The sequence below is a fragment of the Aedes albopictus genome, chromosome 2 (assembly GCF_035046485.1).
Source record: "Aedes albopictus strain Foshan chromosome 2, AalbF5, whole genome shotgun sequence".
In the NCBI taxonomy this organism is placed as follows: Eukaryota; Metazoa; Arthropoda; class Insecta; order Diptera; family Culicidae; genus Aedes; species Aedes albopictus.
This window is the reverse complement of record NC_085137.1, coordinates 493,287,037-493,313,432: the sequence shown is the minus strand read 5'-3', so window position 1 is coordinate 493,313,432 and position 26,396 is coordinate 493,287,037. Positions and strand designations below refer to the sequence as shown.

The 26,396-nt window shown below is 37.0% G+C and overlaps 1 protein-coding gene across 6 annotated transcripts; it reads right to left on the bottom strand.

The window, feature by feature from the left end:
* Positions 1 to 3,239: 3,239 nt before the first annotated feature.
* On the bottom strand, positions 3,240 to 18,936 carry LOC109423345 (DCN1-like protein 3). 6 transcript variants are annotated; one of them, XM_019698292.3, is made up of 4 exons: positions 18,692 to 18,936; positions 17,656 to 18,223; positions 17,452 to 17,589; positions 3,240 to 5,676 (listed from the first exon to the last, which is right to left on the bottom strand). In XM_019698292.3, the coding sequence occupies exons 2-4, from the start codon at positions 17,777 to 17,779 to the stop codon at positions 4,970 to 4,972; spliced, it is 969 nt and encodes a 322-aa protein (XP_019553837.2). In that variant the 5' UTR covers positions 17,780 to 18,223; positions 18,692 to 18,936; the 3' UTR covers positions 3,240 to 4,969. The 6 variants fall into 6 exon arrangements, with proteins under 6 accessions (XP_019553837.2, XP_019553841.2, XP_019553843.2 ...); XM_019698296.3 differs by having other exon boundaries at positions 18,740 to 18,936; XM_019698298.3 differs by having other exon boundaries at positions 18,767 to 18,936.
* Positions 18,937 to 26,396: the final 7,460 nt, after the last annotated feature.

Below are 26,396 nucleotides of genomic sequence, written 5' to 3'. Positions count from 1 at the left end.
AGCAAGCTCTTGTTTTCAGCATCTTTTCGCTGATATTTGGCAGTATTGTCTCGATGATTATATCATCTGAAGTGGAGCGCCTGGTGTGATGGTTAAAGCACGTGACTATCACGCCGAGTACCTGGGATAAAATCCCACTCCCGACAAACTCACAAAATGTGAGATCTTTCTCCGGAAGGGAAGAAAAGCGTGGGACCCGAGATGAACTAGCCTAGGGATAAGAATCTCGTTAATACAGATCAAAAAAAATCTTCTTAAGTAGCTCAAACATTAATTAGAGATGCTTCAGTTTGATACAATGCTTAGGTAGTATAGTTTATGGATAACTTAACATAAGCTGTTTGTACACAAGGTTAAATATGTATTTGTCCGAAAAAATACCAATGCTCAAACATCTTGTTTGACTCGATCGAATTTTTATTAGTGTCAAACTGATGTTGTTTCTTGAGTTCTTTCGTTGTCAAATATTTGACTGTGTACTACTGGCCATGTGCACCTAACCCAACTCTGCATGAACAGAATTTGTCATGAGTTGACTGATTGGCAAGTATCAGATGAGGAGTCTCCATTTGAGTTCACTTTTGAGTTCTTTTTTTCCGCAAACTTTGCGTATTTAGGCGTCCCTGCTCAACACACTTGGGAACCTGTACTAATTGGTTGCTACTCCAAGAGAGTTTCATTGTGGTTTTGTTACTACAACACCCTGGCTGGCGTGGGCGAATTGGTTTTAGGTGGGATGGGGTGGTTTTAGTCTCTCACGTGTGCAAGTTAACGAAAAGCCTACTCATAAATTGTAATAAATTGTAATTATCATAAACTAGTTTATTTGTGGACGCAGTAGCGCCCGTGGTAAGTTTTTTTTAAATATAAACGGTTTATCTGTAATTCACGCTTGTAGATTTTAAATAAGAAAAACATTACCTTTTTCTACGTTTTGAATAGAGTTTTTTGTTGAATTCAATGCAGCTTATATTTACATCTGAAAATACTTCGGTGAAGTCACCGGACAGACAAACAGCGCTATCTGTGTTATTTCCAGTAACTGCTGCATTCGGTTGTCTAAGAGTGACAGATTATTTTCTGCATTAAAAAAAATCAAAATTTTCAGCGTCTGTTGTCTGTGTGTTTTTTTCTTCATCAAATGCTGTGTCTGGTTGTCAAAGGTTGTCACTGGTTTTGTTTTATGCATCCGATAGTAAGAAAGAATTAAAATGTCAAATATATAAAAACAAATAAAAAATTCCAACGTCTATTGTCTGTGATTTTTTAATGCTGTGTCTAGTTGTCACTGGTTTTGTTTTCTTCATCTGACAGTAAAAAAGCATTAAAGTGTCAAATTAAAAAAAAATTCAACGTCTGTTGTCTGTGATTTTTTTTTCATCAAATGCTGTGTGTGGTTGTCTTTGGATGTCACTGGTTTTGTTTTCTTCATCTGACAGTTAAAAAGCATAAAAGCGTCAAATTTAAAAAGAAAATCAAAAATGTCAACGTCTGTTGTCTGTGATTTTTTTCATCAAATGCTGTGTCTCGTTGTCTATGGTTGTCACTGGTTTTGTTTTCTTCATCTGACAGTAAAAAAGCATTAAAATGTCAAATTAAAAAAAAAATAAAAAATTTCAACGTCTGTTGTCTGTGGTTTTTTCATTAAATGCTGTGTCTGGTTGTCTTTAGTTGTCACTGATTTTGTTTTCTGGATCTGATAGTAAAAAAGGATTAAAATGCCAAGTATTAAAAAAAACAAAATTTCCAACGTCTATTGTCTGTGATTTTTTCCATCAAATGCTGTGTCTGGTTGTCTATGGTTGTCACTGGTTGGTATGGGTCCGGATAAGAGTTGAAGAGTCAAATATTTTATTTTTTGTGAGAATTTTGTGAGAATTTCCCCGCGTGCTGCGTCTGGTTTGCTAGTCACCGGACAGACAAACAGGGCTATTATATATATGACTAGTTTATTTGTGGACGCAGTAGCGCCCGTGGCAAGTGTTTTTTTACAATATAAATGGTTCATGTGTTATTCAAGCTTGTAGATTTTAAATAAGAAGAGCATTACATTTTTCTACGTTTTGAATAGAGTATTTTATTCGATGAATTCAATGCAGCTTATATTTACATCTGAAAAACTTCGGTCAAGACCACATTGAGTGTAAACTGATGATCATTCCTCAATAGGTCTCCTTGCTGTGAATTAGGTTCGATGGGAACTTTTACCTGATTAGGGCTCCGAGATCGTGACAAAGTAACGTATAGTTGCCCATTAAGCCGTCCCTATTTTTGCAAAAGTTGGAAATGTTAAAAGTTCAATATTGCAAAACGATCGTTTTAGCTAAAAAAGCATCATGCCAAAATTTGTAGTCCGTGTCTCAAGGCTAAGTGTTTCTCCAAGGGGGCCAAAGTTCTCAAAAATTGTATGGGGTCGGAAAAATCATGAAATTTTTTCGACGAAAAAATGTACTATTCTACTAAAATCGATGATTTTAGGACACTGAAGAGCCAAAAATGTGCTCAGAATTGCGATATTTTTGCGCGTCATGGGCAGAAGGAGCCACGTAAAGATGATAGGGAAGTGGATCTATCCCGGCAGGAATCCTATTTTGGGCATTTTTCTGCAATAACTCAGCCAATTCTGAACCAATTGACACAATATTTGGAACGCGATGAGATACGTGTAGTATCTAGCCGTGTACAAAATTTCAAGTCAATTGGTTTGGAATAGACTGAGTTATAGCAAAGAGTGCCCAAAATACCGGCCGCAGCCCAAGTGGTTCGCTACCCTAATCGTCCCTTAGTGAACCATGAATCATTTTACGTTGTCGTCGTCAGTATAACATTCTGAGAAGCTTATTATCTGCAATTTAGTTTATAACATTGTCATTGAGTTAATTTCCCTTTAAAAGACCTCATTGAAATAATCGATTTGAGTCTCTTCAGAACCGAACATCGACGAATAAAACGCTCACTAACGGTGACTTTCGGCAAAGAGCCCTATAATTTAAATCGAAAGCCCAATTGCAACGAACCCTGACAAAAGTTAGACGAATTATCGTTTCCAATATCCAATCTTTTGAAACGGTACGGTCCGTTCCATGCACATGTCTTGATTGATTTCACGAATAAAATTGATATGTCATCGGATGGATTTGCCGATTGCTCATCGCCATTCGTCATGTTCACTGCTCCGACGACGGAACTGATCAGGTTGCAGAGGAAGAAATGAATGAAACAACAGACCACGTGCTGAATTCTTTTGACATTTTTCGACTTTATTCATCCACTTTTTTTTTTGTCTAGAATAATCTTAAATAGAGGTTCAGTAGTGTTTTTTGTTGTTGTTGTTCGTTTTTCTCTCAATTTAGCCTAGTTGTTTTATCTTTTTTTGCGTTCACTGCTAGTTGTGTCTTCTTCATCTAACTAAGACATTCATCACACATTATCGAAAAATAAGGAGCGTTCTCGAGTATGTGTTCTATTCGATTAATTAGCTTAAATTTGTTTTACAATTTTATTTATTATACATTTGAGCTAAAATGTGAAAAGAAAATCTATCTGTTGATTTATTTAAAGTCGAATAATTAATTTCGATTCTTCGCCCGGAGTCCGGTTCGGTTCGAGCTGCGATGAGGAGCGCAGGAATCGAGTTTTTATTTAGTTGCCGAAAAGCTTGTACATAAATTTCTCTCGTAGAATTTTAAACGCTTCAGCGACTTGCTCCTTATCAGGTTAAGCATACGATCACATAAAATCTCCTCTTCTCTTATCGTCTTCATCAGTTGGCTGATATAAAGTTCATTTTTCTACAGAATGTAGAATAATTCCCGCTAAAATCAGGGCACGATCCACATAAAGCCTTCGAATGCAATTTTCATATACAATCTGTGTACGTCGCTAAACGAAAGAATTTTTTCGATTAATTTTTTTTAAAGAGTCCTAGCTTTTCCATGATTTGAATTATTTACCCTCTCCCGCATTGCCAACAATTTTCATTAGTTTTTCCTAAATTTCTTTGGTTTTCTTCTTCTGTTTGAAAAATGTGAACTAAAATTCTCTGTTTGAATTTACCAAGGTGGTCTGTCTAATGGTACAGGGGATGGAGAAAATGCGCCTCCCTTAAAAATGCAGTATTTTCGTTTTTGTCAAAAAAAACTTTAACTAATTTTAACTTTTGTTAAGAAGCACTGAAAATCTGTAAATATGTTTTGTTTGAAAAAATGAATTTTTTTTTGTCTATTCCTTGTATTCATTTTCAGTAACGTGCTACATTTTCACTAACTTTTAGACTCTTTGCGAGACAGGGGTTTCTATGTTTGATATTTTGAAAATTGGTTCCGTCCCTATTGTGCTTTTATCGAGTAGGCAGACAAATCTACCTACGTACTATTCGAAGTCTTCATGTAGATGCTAGACTCTGTTTCAGCGAGAATAACTCATAGCAAAACTTGGCTGTACTTGGAACGAACGCAGAAAAAATGCATGCTTTCTGCTGCTTTTAGCGATAAATGTTCATCGTTTTCTTTTATTCCAATTGTTACTGTGGATTACACTAAATTTCGATATCTATATGAGTATAAAAACAAATATAATAGTGTTAAATTTATTCATACTGCTTAAAAGTAGTAAAATTCGTTTCGTCGAACAACTGATCAACGTGCATTGCGGCTTTTTCATTATCTTCCTCTTCTTCGTCTGATTAAAAAAAAACTAAGGAACAGACTTTCTAAGCGACTTAAGTGTGTTCCAAATGCGACGGACTTGGGTGCGGAAAGAAAAACTTCAACTCAAGGCAGGTGAGAACATAAACAAGGATACACGATTATTGAATGCGCGCGCGAACACTACAAACTTTCAGCAAAAGGTAATAAATATTTTAAAACATGTGTGTGTGTTTGTGTCTGTGTGAGAGAGTTCGCCTGAATTGGAGCGTTGCGAGTCATCGTCGCTACCAGTCGGAAGGCACTGCTCTCGATTCGCAATACTATGAATTATTGTTGTCGTCCTCTAGGACCCCTACACCAGCGGTCGCTTCCTCGGAACCTTCCACTCCCCCATCACCCCCTTCCGATTCCCCTTTCAATCCAGCCTGCTTCAACCGTTCCTGCTCGTACTCGACAAAGTCGTCGAATAAGCTGGGCCACGCCTCGGTATCGTCGTACTGTGTAATATCACAGGTCTCCACAAAGTTCAGAAACATGTTCCAGGTGTCCTTCGGAATGCCCCGGATGTTCTGGTGCTGCTCGAGGAAGTGCAACCACCGTGGCAGGATGTCCGGGGTGTGCACCGTGAACACCAACCGCCACAGGCTAATGGCCATGTCGAGCGACAGGATCCGATGGCCCGGTTCCAGCCCGAACCGGAATGTGAATCTGTACAGCAGCTTGAACTCCTCCGAGTCGGTTTTGAGCTTCTCCACGATCTGCTCCAGCCGGAGCTTGATGTCGTCGATGCTGGCGGCGTTCATCTGCTGCAGACCCTGGATGAACTCCGACTTGGTGAACTGACACATCTGGGACGCGTCCAGACGCCAGGCCAGCACCAGGATGGCGAAGTCGTCCGGCTTATAACCTAGATCACAGCACAGCCGCTCGATGCCTTCGGAGAGAATTGCGTCCTCCTGGCCGTCCTTGTACTCCTCGAACAGTTTGTTCAGATCGTTGTCGGAGATTTGCGTCGCGAGATCTTTACCTATATGAAATACAAAAATGAAATACGTCAGTTAATATTTATTTTCTTGAGAAGTAATTTTGGTTGTCTCTCCAGATTTATAAGAGTTTTATAAAGGTTTTTCCAAGTACGTCCAAGAGTACGTCACTGAAATTCTTTTTAAGAGCCAGGGATATTTATTTATATCAAAAATTTTCCGACAATTTCGTTTTGTTCCATCACCAGTTATTCAAACGGTTTTTCCGTTACTGCATAAATACCATTTAGGTCATCTATCTAGGTATGTTTCTCTGATTGCAGCATACTCAGAATCACTTCCCCACATAATTTTTAACAAATCCCTTTAATTTATATAGAACTTTTAAAAATGTTATACACACTGGCGTATGCAGCTTTTCCTTTGCTTTCTCACTCATTCTCCTTGATAAAGAGCGAGATAAAAAAGGAGGCAAGTATCCCCACTTCCATCTTTATCTTTCTCGTGTTTATTCAGGAGAGTGAGTAAAGAAAAACAACAAGCTGACTACTAGGCTGCGGCTTATTTTTCAAAAGTTGTTGAAACCTGGAATTCGTAAGCTCTTTTGGATTCAAATGACACAAAAAGAGAAACCTCTGAGTTTAGGTCAAAAATATTGAGATTTAGAGGTCGCGCAATCGGTTCAAAGTTGAATTTTCGGGTAATAGAAAGGTGTTTTCACTTCAAGTGCCATAACTTTCTCAATTTTCATCCGATTTTTAATGTTTTTTTTTATTAATATCTCATAAATTAAATTTCGAATAAACTCGTAGAACATCTCTTTTTTCCAAAGTCACGCAAAATATGAGTTTTTGAAGATTTAATATATTTTTTTCTTCTTTTTACAAAAATTTTTAACTTTAAAGTTCTATGACTTTTTGACCGTTTGACCAATTTTAAATTTTTTTACTTGCTTTTGTAGATATTTTTGTTGCCTGAGAATGCTGTGAATAAACTGTACCTTTAAAAAACGTTTCAAAATAGATAAATACCAAAAACTGTTAAGAAAAACGTATTTTATTGGAAAAATCGGAAATTTTAACTGTTTTCATGCTTAATTTCGGGCTCAAAGTGAAAAATTTATTCTCAATAATAATATGGAAGCTTTAAACTGCAATTTTTGGAGTGTTCTGAATCAAAAAATATTTTCATGTTCGAAATGCGAGAAAAAAAATTTGAAAAAAAAAATCCTCCAATGTGTTCCACATCCCTAAATATGATGCTAAGTATCTGGTTTGGAGTGAAAAATTGCAAATAATCGTCAAAAACTCCATAAAAAAATCAAGTTTGGCATGTTTTGGCAGTTTTTGGTGAAAAGTATCATAAAAATGACTACTTTGATGAAAAGTTTGTTTAGGACAAAGATAGGCAACAAAAATATCTACAAAAGCAAGCTAAAAAATTTAACATTGGTCAAATGGTTGAAAAATTATATGACTTTAAAATAAACAATTTTGTAAAAAGAAGAAAAAAAAATCTTCAAAAACTCATATTTTGCGTGGAAAAAAACGATATTCTACGAGTTTATTTGAAATTTAATTTGTGAGAAATTCATAAAAAAGATTGAAAATCGGTTGAAAATTGAGAAAGTTATGACACTTGAAGTGAAAACACCTTTATGCAATTCAGTATCATAATTTACATTTTATATAACTCGTTTTGGTATCATAATGGTCAATTTTTCCGCACTGGCTCATTATGCAACTGAAATGAGTTGCATAATAAAAATAGTTGTATAATGTTCATAATGCAACTCATTTGAGTTGCATTATGAACATTATGCATTTCAAATGGGTTGCATAATGAAAAAAATCATGGCATAAAATTTTGTATGGAACTTGTTGCAAAACTCGATTTTTTCAGCACTCTTCGTATTTATCCAACTCGGCAAGCCTCGTTGGATAAATGTACGACTTGTGCTGAAAAAATCAACTTTTTGCAACTCGTTACATAAATAACTATTTCATTACTCGAAAATTCAACTTTGAAGCGATTGCACGACCTCTAAATCTCAATATGTTTGGCTTAAACTCAGAGGTTTCTCTTTTTGTGTCATTTGAATCCAAAAGAGCTTACGAATTTCAGGTTTCAACAAATTTTGAAAAATAAGCCGCAGCCTACTGACTACGCTAGTGGTTAACTGCCTGAGTCAATAGAGTTATTGATAACTAAATTACAATAAAACAAAGTGAAGAGGTGAGGTCAATATAGATAACATCGTAGCGTGTTCTGAATGGTTTTATTGAGAAACTGATTTCTAACTAAGGTACAACTGATGATCAACTCTCTGATACCAATCTCTCTGATACATCTGTACATTTGTACTCGATTCGGCATTGCCAGTGACCTCGCACGAAAAGCTTTGCGTCTGCTATTTTAAATAAGACACGTAAACAAATAGAAAAATATGGTCAAACAAAAAAATTCCCAAGTAGGTAACTAAAAGTTTAAATAAGATGGCACTTTATGAGCCCAGCTTGTTAGAAGTTTCTCATGACCGTTTTAGGCAACTTTATTTTTAAGCAGTTTTGCAATTTCAAAATATACACAAGGCAGTCGGACATCCTTTAAGCAGCTTATGATAAAGCTTTTTCAAAATGAGTGTAGATACCAAAATGTATTTTTTAAGTTTATCACAATCTGCTGGGTATTATGAAATCATACCCGAAATCGCTACCATTTTGTTAAACTTACACAAACTCCAACACTATTTTGTAGATTTGAACCGCTTCCTTCTGCGTGATGGCCTGCTGACTTGCCACTGTGGTACTGAAGATCATCATTTCTTAAACTTCTTTATCGCCGCGTGTATTTCTTATGGTCGCAACCCATAGTTTGAGAAAGGCGGTTGTAGATACTTGATAAACGCCAAGTCAACTTGATTCAAATAAGATCCACCCACTATGCACTTCTTTGTAGTGGTGGTGTTGTGGTAGAGCGTTGCGTTTTCACGCAACGGCTGCCGGTTCGATTCCGAAAGGTGACATTTTTTTTATTTAACCTTATTTTAATTGATTTTGTAACTTCAGATTTGTTTTCTATTCGAGTTTGCCCTCAAAGTTATATTTATATAAAAATGACAGTTCATCAAATGACAGTCTTCATCAGAACACCAAGCTACTGGAATAAACTTCTATTATATTGATATATTGAGAGTTCATACAAAGTTCTGCGTATCATCTTGAGCAGCTTTCAAGCTTAATGAATGCTAGGAAGAATATCAGAAGAATGAAATCGATATACCTCTGTAAATAATCCAAGAAAAAATACTTGAGAAATCAGGCCAAACATGTCCAAAGGTCCAATCTGCAGAAGAGAGGCTCTCTTTGGTTTCCCTCTCTTTCGCTGATATATTAAGCTGTTTATTTGCATTATGATTGTCTCCTTGCATTGAACAATGGTCAAAACAATCGTCTTTTGATTTGTACTGCAAAAATTGTTGAAAAGTGTACCATTACATTGCAATAATTTAAAGAGAAATTGAACAAAGAGAGCCTCTCAATTGCAAATAGGCCATATTGAAATGTTTGGCCTGAAACACCCAAAGGAACTCCAGTAGAAATTCCAAAAACAAATCTTTGGAAAAAGAATCGTAATCAATTCTCGAAATAATTTGTGCAGGAATTCGTGGAGATATCCTGGGAGGAATCCTAGAAGAACTCCTGCACAATTAGTTTCAGCTGGAGCTACTGAGAAAAACCCAGATTAATCCACCTAGTGGTGATAGTGCCTTTCTCGTCGAATATGCACTCAAAATTTTTCCGTCGCCATAACCCGAAGACCCGAAGTGTTCCTGAATCCTGAGAATTCTCTAGAACGGAATAAACCTCATTTTCTTCTTTTGTCACAGTGCTCGTTGACTCTTCAATTAAGGGGGGGGGGGGGTTGTAGTTGAGAAATAGTACATGTATTTGATGAAAAAATACTCAAACAATTAAGCAAAACCGCTTAACTCGTCGGATTTGATTAGAAATCTTCCGGAAGACTATAATTTCATCTTAACATTAAAAAAATATTGGTTTATTCAATTGTGCCCTTCCTCCAAAGGTTAAATTCCGACCAAAATTTCCAAGGGGGGACCCCTTTTGACTTGAGAGAAAATCGAAACTTGTGTCAGCCTTATTCAGAAATGCAAGAATTTTATCAAATCCATAATCGAATTTGGAAACTTATTGATGGCTCATAATCCGACGCTATGTTAAACGTATAGGCAGAGCTGAAAAATATCAAACCTCTCAGTTGACTGCTTGACCAGCTTCACTCACGGAGAAAAAACACTGTAGTTTGAAACAACAAACATGTTTGTTGAATGATGATCTAATAAAATAGCTAGCTAGCACTGGATGCCGATCATTATCGGCGATTTTTTTTCTGCACACTTTAGCCGATATTTTATTATCATTGATTATAAGATTCATGTAAAATTTGACAAAAAAAAGTGCAAGCAAGCGAAATTTCCCATACCCATTCAAATTTCAACCGTGTTACAGAGCGCGAGGGCTTAATCTGTTGCATCAAAATTGTTCTCAGTAATTTTAGACGCAAAAGGGGATTGGTGCTATAAAATTTAAATTGTATGTAAACACATTGATCCATCCTACTGTATAATGACGTCTCAGGAATCTAAAATGGTGTGATTTGACAAGATCGCTTAAATGTTTATCAAGATTTTGTTCTTTTACGCATATTAATTGCTTGCATCGATTTTGTTCATCTTAGTAATTTCAGCGATGCATCCAATCCTGATTCTGCAACACTGCCGGTTATCTTAGATGTGGTCAGAGTTTATTTTCTTGCTGCCCGTTTAGCTGGTTATCGAACATTTTTGATGATTAGATGTTTCGCATGCACGGGTTTGGTTCACTTTTTTAATTGGCATGTTCATCTGGTTATCGAAAAAGCCGCTCTTTGATGTGTAACATGCCTGGGTTTGGTCCACTTTTTTAATTGGCCACTTCCGGCACGACATCCGGAACCGGTTCCGGAACACAACCGGTCCAGATACGGTCTGATACTATTTTCCTGCTTACCGTTCATCTGGTTATCGAAAAAGCCGCTCTTTAATGTGTAACATGCCTGGGTTTGGTCCACTTTTTTAATTGGCCACTTCCGGCAGGACATCCGGAACCGGTTCCGGAACACAACCGGTCCAGATACGGTCTGATACTATTTTCCTGCTTACCGTTCATCTGGTTATCGAAAAAGCCGCTCTTTAATGTGTCGCATGCCGGGGTTTGGTTCACTTTTTTAATTGGCCACTTCCGGCAGGACATCCGGAACAGGTTCCGGAACACAACCGGTCCAGATACGGTCTGATACTATTTTCCTGCTTACCGTTCATCTGGTTATCGAAAAAGCCGCTCTTTAATGTGTCGCATGCCAGGGTTTGGTTCACTTTTTTTATTGGCCTCTTCCGACGGTACACCCGGAACCGGTTCCGGAACACTACCGGTTCAGATATAGTCTGAAACTATTTTCCTACTTCCCGTTCATCAGAAAATCAAAAATGCCGTGGTTTGATGGGTCGCATGCATGGGTTTGTTGCATTTTCATATCTGGCCCCTTCCTGGGGTACCGGTCCGGAACACCTAAATGGCCATAACTCCGGAACGGCTGGACCGATCTGAACCATTTTCAATAGGAAACAATGGGACAATGTACCCCGTCGAATGAACCATCGGTCGTTGAAATCGGTTCATATTTACTATCTAAAAATGAGGTGACCTTTTTGTACACATACACACACACATACATACATACACACACACACACACATACATACACACAGACATTATCTCAACTCGTCGAGCTGAGTCGATTGGTATATAACACTTGACCCCTCCGGGGGCTCTATCAGCTTTTCGTTTTTGGAGTGAACATATAGCCTTTCGGTACACCTTGGTGTACGAGAAAGGCAAAAAGATGCCAACATCTGTAGATGAGTTCTTAAAGAAATCCTGAGAACACTCCCACAGGAATTCACAATGACAGCTTTGAATAAATTCCTTAAGGATGCCTGTAGACGTTCACGAAATAATACCCAAAGAATTTCAGAAGATGAGTTTGGATAAATTTCCAGAATAAAAAAAAACTTTTAAGGAATAACTCGAAAACAATTTAAGACAATTTCTGGCAGAATTTCGGGAGACACCCGAGAGGAATTTTAGTAGTTTCAGAGTAGTTTCTAAGGAAATCCGTGTAAGAATTTTTGAAAAATCATAGAGAGCACCGCAAACGATGAGGCTCTTTCAACTATTATACAATTTGACTGTCGTTTGTGAGTGATACTTTCGGTTGGAGAGATAATTTTTCGGCAACAGCAGTCTGAGTGGTTGTTCACAAAAATACAAACTCTTATCCCCTTGAAGAGAAGATGGTTCAATATGGGAACCGAAACGTCGGACGTAGGAGCTACAACTGTGTTTGCTTACCACTCAGACTGCTGTTGCCGAAACAGTGGGCCTTTCAATTTTAGTAGCCGATCGTATCCAAAATGTGTCATGTGGAGTATCACAGTCCAGGATACCAGATGTCAAGACATGTCTTCAATTTGAGAACATTTGACGTTCTTTGAAGACATTTGACATTTTTCAAGGATCTTTCAAGAATATCCTTCAGAAATATCCACAAGGATTCTTTTATTTTTTATAGTGATTTATTAAGAAATTCTGCAATGGTTTCTTCAAGAAATCCTATAGACTCTTTTTTAGAAATTCCTCCAAGAATTCCTTTAGTAAATAATCCATGAATTTCTTTCCATATAGACTTGTTTAAAAAATCCTTTCAATTCGTTCCAGAAACTTACACGTTTTTCTTTTAGATTTTCGCCGGATTACTCTAGAAACTCTTTTTGAACTTTCTTCCGAAATTTCTCTAGATAATTCTAGGAAACCTTTCAAAAATCTTCTAGGAATTCCTTAACCTGGTCAGCACAACGCCAATGATGAGTACAAAAAGCGAGATTTTTTCAACGTGTTGTACAAAATACAACAGTGCAATGGCACGAGGGTTAATAAAAACCTGCAAAAAATCACTCAAAAATTCCCATTTAGTTATCTTCAGAAAACTTTTCAGAAATTTCTCCATGGATTCCCTCAGAAATTTAAGAAATTCCTGCAGTGGTTTCTCCAAAAATTCTTCCACGAAATTACTTAAGGAGTTGGTACGGATATGCCTGCACGAACTTTTTCCATCCCATTGTGATTACTCCAGAATGTTTCCGTAAGGTGAGTCTGGATGCATTTTCCTCATTTATTGATTTTGAATTTTGAATTAGGGAACAATATTTTAAAAATCGCATTATGTAAACATTTAGAGAAAGTTTCAATGTAACTTCTGAGTTTTTTTTTTCTGCTGGAAAATATTTTCCGTTTTTATATAAATCATATTCGTACAAAATAATGAAACAAAAACATTCTCAAAAAAAAAAAAAAAATATCCACAAGAAAAAAAAAATGGAGACACCTCAACCCTCTAATACCCAACCCCACCTTTAGACGGGGTATAGTTTGAGCATTTTTGTAATTTTTGTTTCCTGGGCAATCAAAATTTTTACATTTTTGGCGGATATTCAGGACTGTTATGTATACCTCACAATGGTTTTGGTGTCTTAAGCGTTGTTGCGGTCAGTTACCGACACGGAACCTCGGACTCTCTGTACAGCAAACTCGAATTAGGTGGAGAATGCTTTAAGCTATAATTAAGTTTCATTTAGTGTTGTGAACAGTCGTATTATTCTGTTGAAAATGCTTTGACATCCATGTGCACAACAGAACATGTGCTCGATGAACAAATTGAGATTTGAAATTATGAAAAGAAATCCACGTACTCCGGTGAGACTCGAACTCACGACTCCCAATTCGCTAGACGGGCGCTTCTATTCCTTCAAGCTACGGAGTCACTCGACTATCTCCGTCGCCAGCAGGCCTAGAACTGAACTCGATTCCACAATCGCACATGGTTATCTTCTTTTCACAATCCAAACCCCCTTCGGATGGGATTAGATGAACATCTAACACATTGTCTGTTGTGCACATGTATGTCAAAGCGGGAGTTCAGTTCTAGGCCTGCTGGCGACGGAGATAGTCGAGTGACTCCGTAGCTTGAAGGAATAGAAGCGCCCGTCTAGCGAATTGGGAGTCGTGAGTTCGAGTCTCACCGGAGTACGTGGATTTCTTTTCATAATTTCAAATCTCAATTTGTTCATCGAGCACATGTTCTGTTGTGCACATGGATGTCAAAGCATTTTCAACAGTGTAATTTCCCACATGGCTTGGTCAGCCAAAGCAAAATCAAGAAATTGACAGTCGTATTATTGTCTAGTTTACTTACAATTCTAAGTCCTTTTTTGTATACTGTCCGTGTCAAACTTGTCCTGCAACTTTGTCACTGTCCTGTAGTAATGAGTGTTTTATTTATTAAATTTGCATGAAGTTTAGGGTAATGTACTTACAAAGTGAAATTTTTGTATAATGGGCAAAATATGTGTATACACTTCATCCTTTTTTACGTCCATGCTTGGCTGATCGACAAAAAATTTTACCGCTAAGACAATGAGCAAACTCAACAGTTTTATATTTTTTTAAACATCTTGGTGATTGGGAGAAGTATACAAAAATATAAAAATGTGTATTTTGATCATTATTTTGCCAGTAGACATTTTTTTCGCTAAGCCAATAGTGGACGTAAAATAAGGTTTGGGTGTCATTCAATAAACTAATTCTTCGTTTGTCACGTGTGGTATGAATTCAATAGTACGTGTTTAACAATCAATTTGTTATCGTTTCGTGTAGTGTAGATAGTGTGTCTTTTTTTTTCCTCTCCTGTTGGGGAAATTAAGCCACTGCGTCCAATAGGCTGAACTATGTGTGTGTCTTACTGTATGTCAAACGTCTGTCACCGTGACGTTCTACAATGATGTCGAGTCCGGTCTGTCATCTGGGTTCAGTGTTGCCAGGTGATCAGTATCTTCAACAAGCGTATTTACATTTTGTATAAATCATTGAAAAATTGATGTTTTAGTCCCCTCTCAGAAGTCAATATAAAATGAATCGCTAAAATTAACAACTTTTTTTTCTAAATCATTCTATTGTAGTTAAATAGTTTAGAAGCGTCGAACGCACTCTAATTTTCTTTTCTTTAAACTACATAGAAAATAAAATTTCACATGTAAAACATTAAAAATAAAAATATTTCAACAATAACCATGAAATCTCGAGGAAAAATATAAAATTGTTGAAATGCTCAAAAAAAAAATAAAAACCAAAATTCACAAAATCGCGAATCCAGCAGAATTTTATATCGAATTCAAAGCGAATCCAAACATGTTTAAATCGAATTCAGAGAAAAGAAAAATGATATTTAGATCAAAATCATAAATTTGGGTATTAGAGGGTTAATCATTCCTCAAAATGCGTATGAAAACCGAATAAAAATATTTTCCCGTTATCTAATAAAAAATATCAAAAGTCAAAAAATTAGGAAATGCATACAGTTTCACTTCAATGTGGTTTATCAGAAATTCCTCCTTGATTTTCTTCAAGGATACCTTTATGAATTTCTATATATATACTTTCAGAAATTTTCCCAAGAATATTTTCTAGAGATTTCATCAGACATTCCTCGAGTATTATTTTTTCTGGATATTAGCAGAGGTTTATCCAGACATTACATATTTCTATACTTTTCACAAAAATCTGCCAATACGCACTTTAAAACTTGATTTTTCCATGCGAAATTGAAATTGAAAACGATTTTTGACAGTTTTTACTTTAGGAACATAGAATACAGTGGAAGATTTAAAAAATCTTGCAATTCAATCATGAGAATATTTTTCAACTCAGAACACTCCAAAAAAATGAAGTTTAAGGCTTTGATATAATTATATAGAATAATTTCACTTTAAACCCAAAACTTTGCATAAAAACAATAATTTTTTTCCAAATTTTTATTTGTTTTTGATGTGTGTCTATGTTGATACCAGTTTTTGAAGGTGCAGAGTATTCTTAATCTAAAGCAACAAAAATATCTAAAATAGCACGGTAAAAGATTTAAAATTGATCATGCGGTTTAAAAATTATCGGCCCCCAAAGTTATTTTTGTTTTGTTGAAAGAAGAAGAAATCTACGGAATTTTGTAAGAACTCATATTTTGCCTGACTTTGGAAAAAATGATGCTCTACAAGTTTATTCGAAACCAAACTTAACAGAGATTCATAAAAAAGATTGAAATTCGATGTAAATTAAAAAAGTTACGACACCTTTTTATCGTTGTAAGTTTCTCTTTTTATGTCATGTGAATCTAGAAACGCTTTCAAATGCCAGGTTTCAATTTTTTTTTTTTTGAAAAAATAAGTCGGAACCTAATGTGCACTATTTATTAGCATGGGACAGAAAAAGACACATCACTCCTGTACACTTTTTGAATTCCATTTTGGCCCCATATCAACTGTGCAAAAATTCAGCTCGATTGGAGAAACTATATTTTAGCGCCAGCCGTTTTTAGTTTTCATACAATTAACAGTGAGGGAAATCACGTTTTTAAAGAAAAATCGCCACAGGTTGCCCCTTAAGCCCTAACAATCAATCGATGAATGATTTCCGTTGGAAATTTTACGAGGAACCAACTCTCCGAAGATCGCGATCTAAGATATGTGGAAAAAGTTATTGACTGAAAACCGAATAGCATTACCCGAGCAGAAGAGAATACCTTGCACATACCATACAAAAAAACAGCCTGTTCTCTAATACCTAACATTGTTATTATTATATTATTCTTCAAAATGTTATGAGAACATATCAATAACAGTTGGAGATATTTGAGCAGATTTTGGTATTGATGTGGTATTTGTTGCTTTAGAAATGAAATAACTGAAGAATATGTTTTGCTATTACATCATGGAGCTATCGAATAAATGGGCAACTTTATAACAAAAAATGTTTTTACTTTGTTATTCAATACCTTTTGGATAACACATACACCACTTAAAATTTTAGATATGCATTCATTATTAAAATAACAGTACTTGTTATTATCTAGGTGTTATCTATACAACATTATGGTATTCGTTTTTGTTATTTTGCCTTTTATGTCCACCTAATGAAGGACATATCAAGGTAAGATAGTACTTAACATTAATACCTTGATATGTTATTCAGTAGCTATTTTCTTCTGCTCGGGTACAACGCTGATTAACATGTAAAGAATAACAATAAATAATAAAATATCGTAATTATCAGCCTGAAGTTCACAGGGTCAAATATTTGACAAGGAAAGAACTCAAGAAACAACATCAGTTTGACAATAATATGAAAATTCGATCGAGTCAGCCAAGATACCCTGTGCACCAACGGCTTAAGGCTTAATAACATTTTCCATGAACGTCGCATTGGTCTTTGAAGGTCTGATTCTAAGTTTAATGGAGAGACGAACCAGCCAAGGGATGAAAGTTTCTTAAATAAAGACAAATCAATCAATCAATAAGTTTAATGTGATTTTATTGCGTTCCAATACCTTTGTTTTGATGAGTAAATAAACAAAGCAGTTTTAATTTCCGTGGATATATAGAATGACAGTTCAATCAATTAAATGACAATTCGCCCCGAGCAAAAAAAAAACTATACAAACTTTAAATGCATTTTGAAAATAGTTCCCGGGCATCAATTATGAAATTCAGCATTAAAATTAAATTTTAACTAATTTTTAGACGGAGATCCCGACAAGAAAATAATCTGGATACCCCTAAGGAACCCAATTAAATGATCTAAGCTTATTTTACTCACCTGGCAAACTGCCACCATCCGGCAGTGCATTAATGTTCCCATTAAGTAATCCAGGCGTCTTCCTAAAACTACCACTTTTTCTCTCTGAGCCCAGCGAGGTCACCCTGGTCGGACTGGCCGCCAGCAGGTCGTCCGTTTCTAGCAAGTTAATAAAACACAAAATTATCCAATAGGAACTTATGTACCCAGCAAAACACCCCATACCATGTATAGCCGCTTCCGTATCTGTGATGGCCGTTTCTGGCCCAGTCACCATCCCGTCGATCGCCTCAACGTTATTCACCGTCGCATTCGGTGGCGATTTGAAGCACGTCAGACAACTTCCCATTCTACTGCCTGTTATGTCGTTCTAGTTTCCTCCAACCTCCGTTTCTGCGTCTACCCGGGGCCAGTGGCCCTCCCCCGTCTCCCGTCTTCGCGATTATCTCCTCCAAAACCGAATTGCACAGACTGTCCTCCAATTGGGCCCACCGTCGATAGAGCTCATTCTCTTGAGCCTACTGCGGAAACAACGTTCGGACATTTGACCGATCCGACTGTTTGGCAACCATTAGCAGCCCTCTGAATCGATCTGCACTATCCAGCTGGGATCATTGCAGTTCTTTTTTGGGTGTTTGGCACTGTGACGAACCTTGTACTGCTCAAGCAGTAGCCGCGGTTGATTCGTAATGTATGTGTGTGATTGGCACTTGAACAGTTATGATGGATTTAGGTATCGTTCTTCCTTTTCACTTTTGGTTATTGATGGTGTTGCTTCTCCTCTGTACGGTACCTAAAATGAAGAGAGATTCAGAACGATGTTAACATTGTTATTGTTGTTGTTGGTGCAGTTGTTAATGTGTTCTTCTATGCTCTTGCTCGTCTTTTTTCTAGCTTCTGAGTCATTGACACCTTCCATTGAACACTTTCTAAAATTTATTGAATTATAATTCAATTTCAAGGCAACATGTTACACTTTCGAACAGACTCGATTAGATTAACTTATGAACTGGTAAACATCACAAATATGGGAAATATTTATTTATTTTCACAACCCCCAGGAACAGGATTGTGCTTGCATGCACTAGTTTGACAGATGTTTTCGATCGAGTCGAATACAAAATATTGAAACATTTTCCAAACTTAAAACATCAATTACGCACGTATTACAACTCACGCGAACAATCGCACCCAAACCGATCAATTTATGCCCAAGTCAGGTACATCGTCGCCATAAAACCACACAAAATTTTCACTCTACCTTCCTGGCCAAATGCACCAGCTTCCAAAAAATCACTTCTTCCTATACCTCCTCTATCGAACTGCAGACACCTACTTCTTCTTTCTTCGTCTCTTCTCTCGGCACTCGGCTCGGTTCTCTACTTCGCATATAAATACACGAACAAACTGTTCGGTTGTTGGTTCATGGGTTAAATTGCGATGATTACAACAACTTTTGTTGAAGTTGGGTTCATCTCTTTTGACACAAGCTGAGCTGAGCTGACTGACAGGGTTTTTTGACTGACAGAACCAACCTCTTTCACACAGGCATGAGCTGATGGGTAAATACCTGCACATCGGTAAGCAACGTTTACGATGCATTTTATGAACATGTTGTTGTGTAAAAGCTATGAGCGAGGTATGACTTGCTATAGAAAAGTCTTCCACGATATTGTACGTGTTGGTATAGGTAGCCTAGAGACAGAAAATGCTTAAGGGAAAGGTTTTTTTTTTCATTAAATCTGATCTAATTTGAAGAAAAGTAATTTTATAATCAATCTTTTAATTACTTTTTCCATAATTTCCTTATTTCACGCCCTCGTACTTTCATAATCTGACAAATTTCGCAGATGTTAGCGGCCAAATTCGTTTTCACAGGTTCCAACTATGCAATAACAGTTCTGAGTCATTTTGCCGAAGTTCAGTTTGGCCGAATGTCGTTTGGCCGAAAAAGTTATGATGAACTTAAGTGCAAGGATGGGAACACTCACTTGGGGGCTGTCCATTAATTACGTAAGGGTTTATGGTGGGAGGGGGGCTTTGAAAAATCTTACGCGCCATACAAAAAATGTTGGGTTCTCATACAAAAAATCTTTCAAGGGGGGGGGGGGGAGGTGGTATCGAAAAATCGCTAAAATTCCCTTACGTAATTAATGGACAGCCCCTTGACATTATCACAGCTCAGGAGCATGCTTTCAACAAACAGTGTATGGAGCATTTTTACCTTGTGGTTTTATCTAAAATAATAATAACTTAACTTAAGATTCGTACACGCATACCAAAGTTGTGACGGAGCTAGCAATTCCCATCCCTGCCACAGATTCCTATATCAGTATAACTCGAAAGTACAGCCTATGATTCGAAAAAAATAAAAATCTAACAAAAAACATTCGCAACTTCTACGCCAACTAATCTCTGAATAGTAAAACTAGAAAGAAAAGCCTATGACTAAAAGAAAAAAAGTATTTCTGATGAACACATTGTCAGCTAGAATGTTGTCCAGAGTTTGTCTACGCCTCTACAGTCTACATTCTTTGATCATCTCTCTCTCTCTCTTCTTGGCGTAACGTCCTCACTGGGACAAAGCCTGCTTCTCAGCTTAGTGTTCTATGAGCACTTCCACAGTTTTTAACTGAGAGCTTCCTCTGCCAATGACCATTTTGCATGTGTATATCGTGTGGCAGGCACGAAGATACTCTATCCCCAAGGAAGTCAAGGAAATTTCCTTTACGAAAAGATCCTGGACCGACCGGGAATCGAACCCGTCACCCTCAGCATGGTCATGCTGAATACCCGTGCGTTTACCGCCTCGGCTATATGGGCCCTGATCATAATTGATCATAATTCGGCCTTACAGACAATTGACCAACTTTTCTGGGCATCAATATGCACATCATCTGCTAAGTTTTCCTCATCAACTAGGGTATTGGTTCCCTTTCCTATCATCTCATTCCTTTTTTCAACCTTCTAAAAAGAAAGAACTGAAGCGCTATTTGTTTTGTTTATTATTTTTGTATTTTTTGTTAGAAGTGAGCACCTATGAAAACAAAAAGAACGTAATTAATTGGTGCCGCTATCGCTCGAATAGGACGAATTTGGGAGCGTGAGATTACTGATGACACTCAAGCTCTACTTTGTTGTTTTTGAGCTAGTGTTGACGTTGTGTTTTCCGCCGTCATCTCAGTCATCCGTGCTTAAGTTCTCCGTGTTATTCAAATGTTCATTGAAGTACTGCTTCCACCTTTCAATCAACTGAAATCCATCCGTCAAGAGGCCGGCCGTGCATATTTTGGCTTCCTGTATGAAGTCGTTGCATCACATTGAGGTTCTGGTAGAACTTTTTTAATTCTTGAGACTGTCACAGAAGCTGTATTTACTCGCACTACTGCGTTTTTTCAGGATTTTTTTTTCTGATGAGAGATCCGAGTCTACTGATTCAGATACGTAGAGGGTTTGTCCATAAGCCACGTTGTCATTTTTTGGATATTCTGAACCTCCCCCTCCCCCCCTGCGTGAGCTTTGGTCCACACGAAAAAAAATGTATGGACTATGGTCCTTGGACGGCCCCATAGTTTATATACCTACTGCTGGATTCCATATTGTAGCGATGCACTACTTTCTTCTCCTAAAAAAAAATATGATTTATAACTGAATCCATTTCATTAAAATCTCAGAAGATTATTTTACAAAATTGCCATCAAAACCAATCCTGTGACATATTTTGCTGAATTATGTCGAACTTTTATTTAAAAAAATAGTAACAGTTTCGTTTATGTGGAGTTGATTTTACTGATGAATAAGGTTTGAAAAGTATTATGAAATGCCTGAAAAGGTGCTGTGTTTTTCTAAATAACACTTTAAAACATTCTTACGTAGCTACCAAGGAAATTTCTGACAAACAACCTGGCAGGATTGTAGAATTTGATTTTGATTTCTGAATAAATCCTATATATTTATAATTCCCACGGTCTTGCAGCGGTGGATTTTTAAAAGAAAATTCAGGTGGGAATGGTAAATTAGTTGCAAAGAGAATTTAGACCTTTGCGGTGAAACTTCATCAATACTTTTGAAGCAAGTTTTGTTTCAATTGCTTATCATAAAACTGAACTTCAGAACTTCAGAATATGGGATTTTTTAGAAATAAGCTTATTAGCATTTTAAGAAATTAAAAATTGGTATTCATTAACATTTCAGTCATTTTTGCCTTTCTCGTACACCAAGGTGTACCGAAAGGCTATATGTTCACTCCAAAAATGAAATTTTGATAGAACCCCCAGAGGGCCAAGTCTTATATACCAATCGACTCAGCTCGACGAGTTGAGATGATGTCTGTATGTATGTATGTGTGTGTGTATGTATGTGTGTGCGTGTGTATGTGTGTATGTGTACAAAAAGGTCACCTCACTTTTGGATAGTAAATATCATCCGATTTCAACGCTTTTATGTTCAATCGACGCGGAATATTGTCCCATTGTTTCCTATTGAAAATGGTTTGAATCGGTCCAGCCGTTCCGGAGTTATGGCCATTTAGGTGTTCCGGACCGGTACCCCAGGAAGGGGCCAGATATGAAATTGCAACAAACCCATGCATGCGACCCATCTAACCACGGCATTTTCGATTATCTGACGAACGGTAAGCAGGAAAATAGTCGCAGATTATATCTGAACCGGTAGTGTTCCGGAACCAGTTCTGTGTGTCCCGCCGGAAGTGGCCAAATATAAAAGTGAACCAAACCCATGCATGCGACACATCAAATTGCAGCTTTTTGTATAACCTGATGAACGGTAGACAGAAAAATAGTCTCGGACCATATCTAAACCGGTAGCATACCGGAACCTGTTCCGGGTGTCCCATTGTAAGTGGCCAAATGTAAAAGTGAAACAAACCCATGCATACGACACATCAAATCACCGCTTTTTATGTAACCTGATGAATGGTTAACAGGAAAATAGTCTCAGACCATATCTGATCCGGTAGTGTACCGGAACCGGTTCCGGGTATCCCGCCGGAAGTGACCAAATATAAAAGTGAACCAAACCCATGCATGCGACACATAAAATCGCAGCTTTTTCTATAACCTGATGAACGATAAATTGGAAAATAGTCGCAGACTATATCTGTACCGGTAGTGTTGCAGAACCGGTTCCGGGTGTCTCACCGGAAGTGGCCAAATATAAAAGTGAAACAAACCCATGCATGCGACACATCAAATCACCGCTTTTTATGTAACCTGATGAATGGAAAACAGGAAAATAGTCGCAGACCATATCTGATCCGGTAGAGTTCCGGAACTGGTTCCGGGTATCCCGCCGGAAGTGGCCAAATATAAAAGTGAACCAAACCCATGCATGTGATACATCAAATCGCTGCTTTTTCTATAACCTGAGGAACGGTAAGCAGGAAAATAGTCTCAGATCATATCTGAACCGGTAGCATCCCGGAACCGGCTCCTGGTGTCCCGCCGGAAGTGGCCTAATTCATACATGCGACACATCAAATCATGGCCTTTTCGATAACTTGTACGATCAGCAAGAAAATAAGCTATGCCCACATTAGAAACTACTGATAGTGTTCCGGAATCGATTTGAGGTATTTCGCTGAAAGTAGCCGAATGTAAAAGAGAACCAAAGAAATATTCGCGACACATCAAATGGCTTTTAAGGTATCCTGATGAACGGTTACCAAGAAAAAATATCTCAGATCATGCTTGGGAAAACTAGTAGTGTCCCGGAATCGGTTCCCGGTGTCCCTCTGGATGTGGTCAAATGTAGAAGGGAACCCAACTCCATGCATGCGCTTCATCAAACCGCGGTTTTTTCGATAAGCTGATGAAAGGTTTTCAGGAAAACCAGCTCAGATTACGTTAGAGACCACCGATAGTATTCCACAACCGGTTTCAGGTGTCCCGCCGGAATTGGTCAAATGTAAAAATGAGCCATGTTAATTTTCCGGAACCGGTTAAGGGCGTCCCACTGGAAGTGGACATACATAAAAGTGAATCAAACCCATGCTTGCGGTACATCAAATCGCTTTTTTGTCAGTAACCTGATGCATGGATGATAAGAAAATAGGCACAGTCCACAGAAGCTACTACCGGTAGTGTTTTTAGTTCCGGGTAACCTGATTAACAGTTTTCATAAATTCAGATCACATTTGAATATACCGGTAGTGTTACGAAATCAATTCCGGGGGTCTCGCCGGAAGCTACCGGTGGTGTTGCAGAAGCAGCGTTGGGTGCTTTAGCGAAATTACGAAAGTGAACCAAATGAATGCAAGCGATAGATATGTGTAAGAGAACCAAAAACCTAAAAAAAAAACTAAAGCGATCTCATCAAATCACACCATTTTAGATTCCTGAGGCGTAAATTTACAGTAGGATGGATCAACGTCATATGGAAAAATTAAAATTTAAGCGCATCAGCCCGGAACATTCTTTTAAATCTTTATTTGCGTCTAAAATTACTACGCAAAATTTTGATGTGGCTGGAGGGCGAGCTCTGTAATGTGGTTGATATTTGAATGTGATATAGCATTGGCAATTCAAATTACTACATTACAAATTCTACATGAATTTTGCAACCAATGATAATAAAATATAGCATTAAATGTGCAGATAAAACTTTGTCAAAGTGTTCTGTGGAAAAAGTTTAATCCTGGCTAGTAATTGTCATCTTGGTATGAATCAGCCTCCAGTGAAGGTGGTCAAGCAGTCAACTGAAAGGACTGATACTTTCAGCTCTGCCCATACGTTGAATATAACGTCGGAATAAGTGCCCCAATTCGATGATGACCTTGATAAAATTCTTGATTATCTAAATAAAGTATTCTCATGATTCAGAAATTCGTAGATGGTACAGTCCCAGATCGCTGTTATGAGCATTTCCCCCTTCTCGTCCATTACCAAAGCACAGAGATTTGGGGCTGATCACTGACTCTAAGGCAAGATTGATTGCGTCGACGGAAAGATCATGAGTACATATTTAACGAGAAAGGCACTATCACCACTAGGTGGATAAATCTGGGTTTTTTAATATTCAAATGAGTTTTAATTTCGCTTCTGCCTACATTTTCGAAAATTTTTCTAGCGGAATACGATTTTTAAGAATTACATACAAAAATTGTTATTATTATTCCAAAAATTATTATCCAGCATTTTTTTTTTCAAGAATTCCAAAAATGTATGCAGCAATCGTTTCAAAAATTTCCTGCAAGAATTCGATCAAAGTATTCTGTATTTCACCTTCTCATATTCTTTTAGAAATCTCATCAAGAACTTCTATATAAGCTCAACCATGTATTTTTTTTCCAAAATATCCTAAAAATTTCATAGATTCTGCAAAATTTCCCAAGGATTACCCTAGCAATATTTCTAGGAAGGCAAACTTGCAGAGGATCTCCCATAAAAAGTCGTATTCAGAAATCAATAAGAAAATTCTGAAAACTACACGTGACGTAAAAATTAGAACGCTAAAGTTTCCATTTCATTTCATTTGATTTTATAGACCAATTAACTAAAAAATCATAAAATTAATGAAATCGCTATAACTTTTTCTCTTGTTAATAATTTCAAGTTAAGTCAAAAGTTTTTCAAAGCTCATTATATAAGTCATAAATGGTCAAAATTTCCTCGCATTCGGTTCATTGAATCCGGAGATATAACAGCTCAATGTTGGCTATCGGATAATTACACCTTTTTCTAGAATCTTTATAACTTCGTGCAGAATAGTCCGATCTTTTTCCAAATTTTGCCCACTAATGCACAACCAATTGAACAGTGAAAATTTGATAATATTTAATGCACTTTTCGAAAAGTTACAACTATTTGAATTTTTTTTGGGAAGGGAAAATTTGGCCTGTCCCGATCATTTTGTCTATCCCCTATACTGCCGTTCTACGCATAGTTGTCCCATGTTGAAAAACTTGAAACTGAGAAAATCGCGATTGAAGTTTCAAACAGGTTTTTCATGTTTTTTGGCCAAATGGTACAACAAATCGGATTTAAGTTTTCATATTATCGTTAGAAATCTCTGATATTTTCATGCCTGAAGTATTTCCAATCAAATATTTTTAAAAATATAGTGTTTTAAGCAAAAAAAATGATTAGTGGGACTGTTATGCCTAGAAATGTGGTCCTGTTGGCGAAATTTCTACGCATATCAGTCCCACGATAATTAGTCGTCTCTTTTCACGCTCGATGTGGTCTGTTCTGTACTTTTTTGTTTTATTTTTTAATAACAAACAATGTTAACTTCTCTTATAACATTTTAAGACTCTCTTGCACAAGGCTCAAATGTCTCAAGGCAAAACGGAGCCGACAGACCACATAAGAGTGACATCACATTTTAACACTTTCTTAATAATCGGGTAAGTAGGAACTAGGTGAGTGAGTTGGTGAATAAGAAGTTGATTAAAGATTTGATGTGTGATTAGTGAATTAGTGAATGTGAGGTGCTCCAAGTTTAAGTGAGTTGGTGATTAAGTCAGTTACGAATTAGGAAAGTTACAGTTTATAGGGAGTTGCCCCGTTAATTTTAATGTGTTGGTAAGAGAATTGTTAAATTGGTGAGTGTGTGGAATAGTAAGTAAATGAGTTAGTGAGCACGGACAGAAAAGCGTTCACATTGAAACTAAAATAACGTTTGTTGAATTTGCACATTGAAATTCGTTTGAAAATATGTGAATTATTACAGTTTCAAACAGATTTGCTAATTTAAAATCCATGTGAAATTCTGTTTGATTTAACAATCCAGTGTTTTATGGCGACTCTTGTGGAAATTAACATATTTCTACTTTGTATCTAAGTCAATATAACTGACCGATCCCTCGGCGTCGAATAGGATTGTAAAAACCACAATATTGAACATGAAATCAAGCAGAGTATTTTGATGCAAATGTTTTACTGATGAATCCCTCGGTCATTTCTGTCAAACCTAGCAGAATGTTTTGTTTTGCAAAACATTCACTT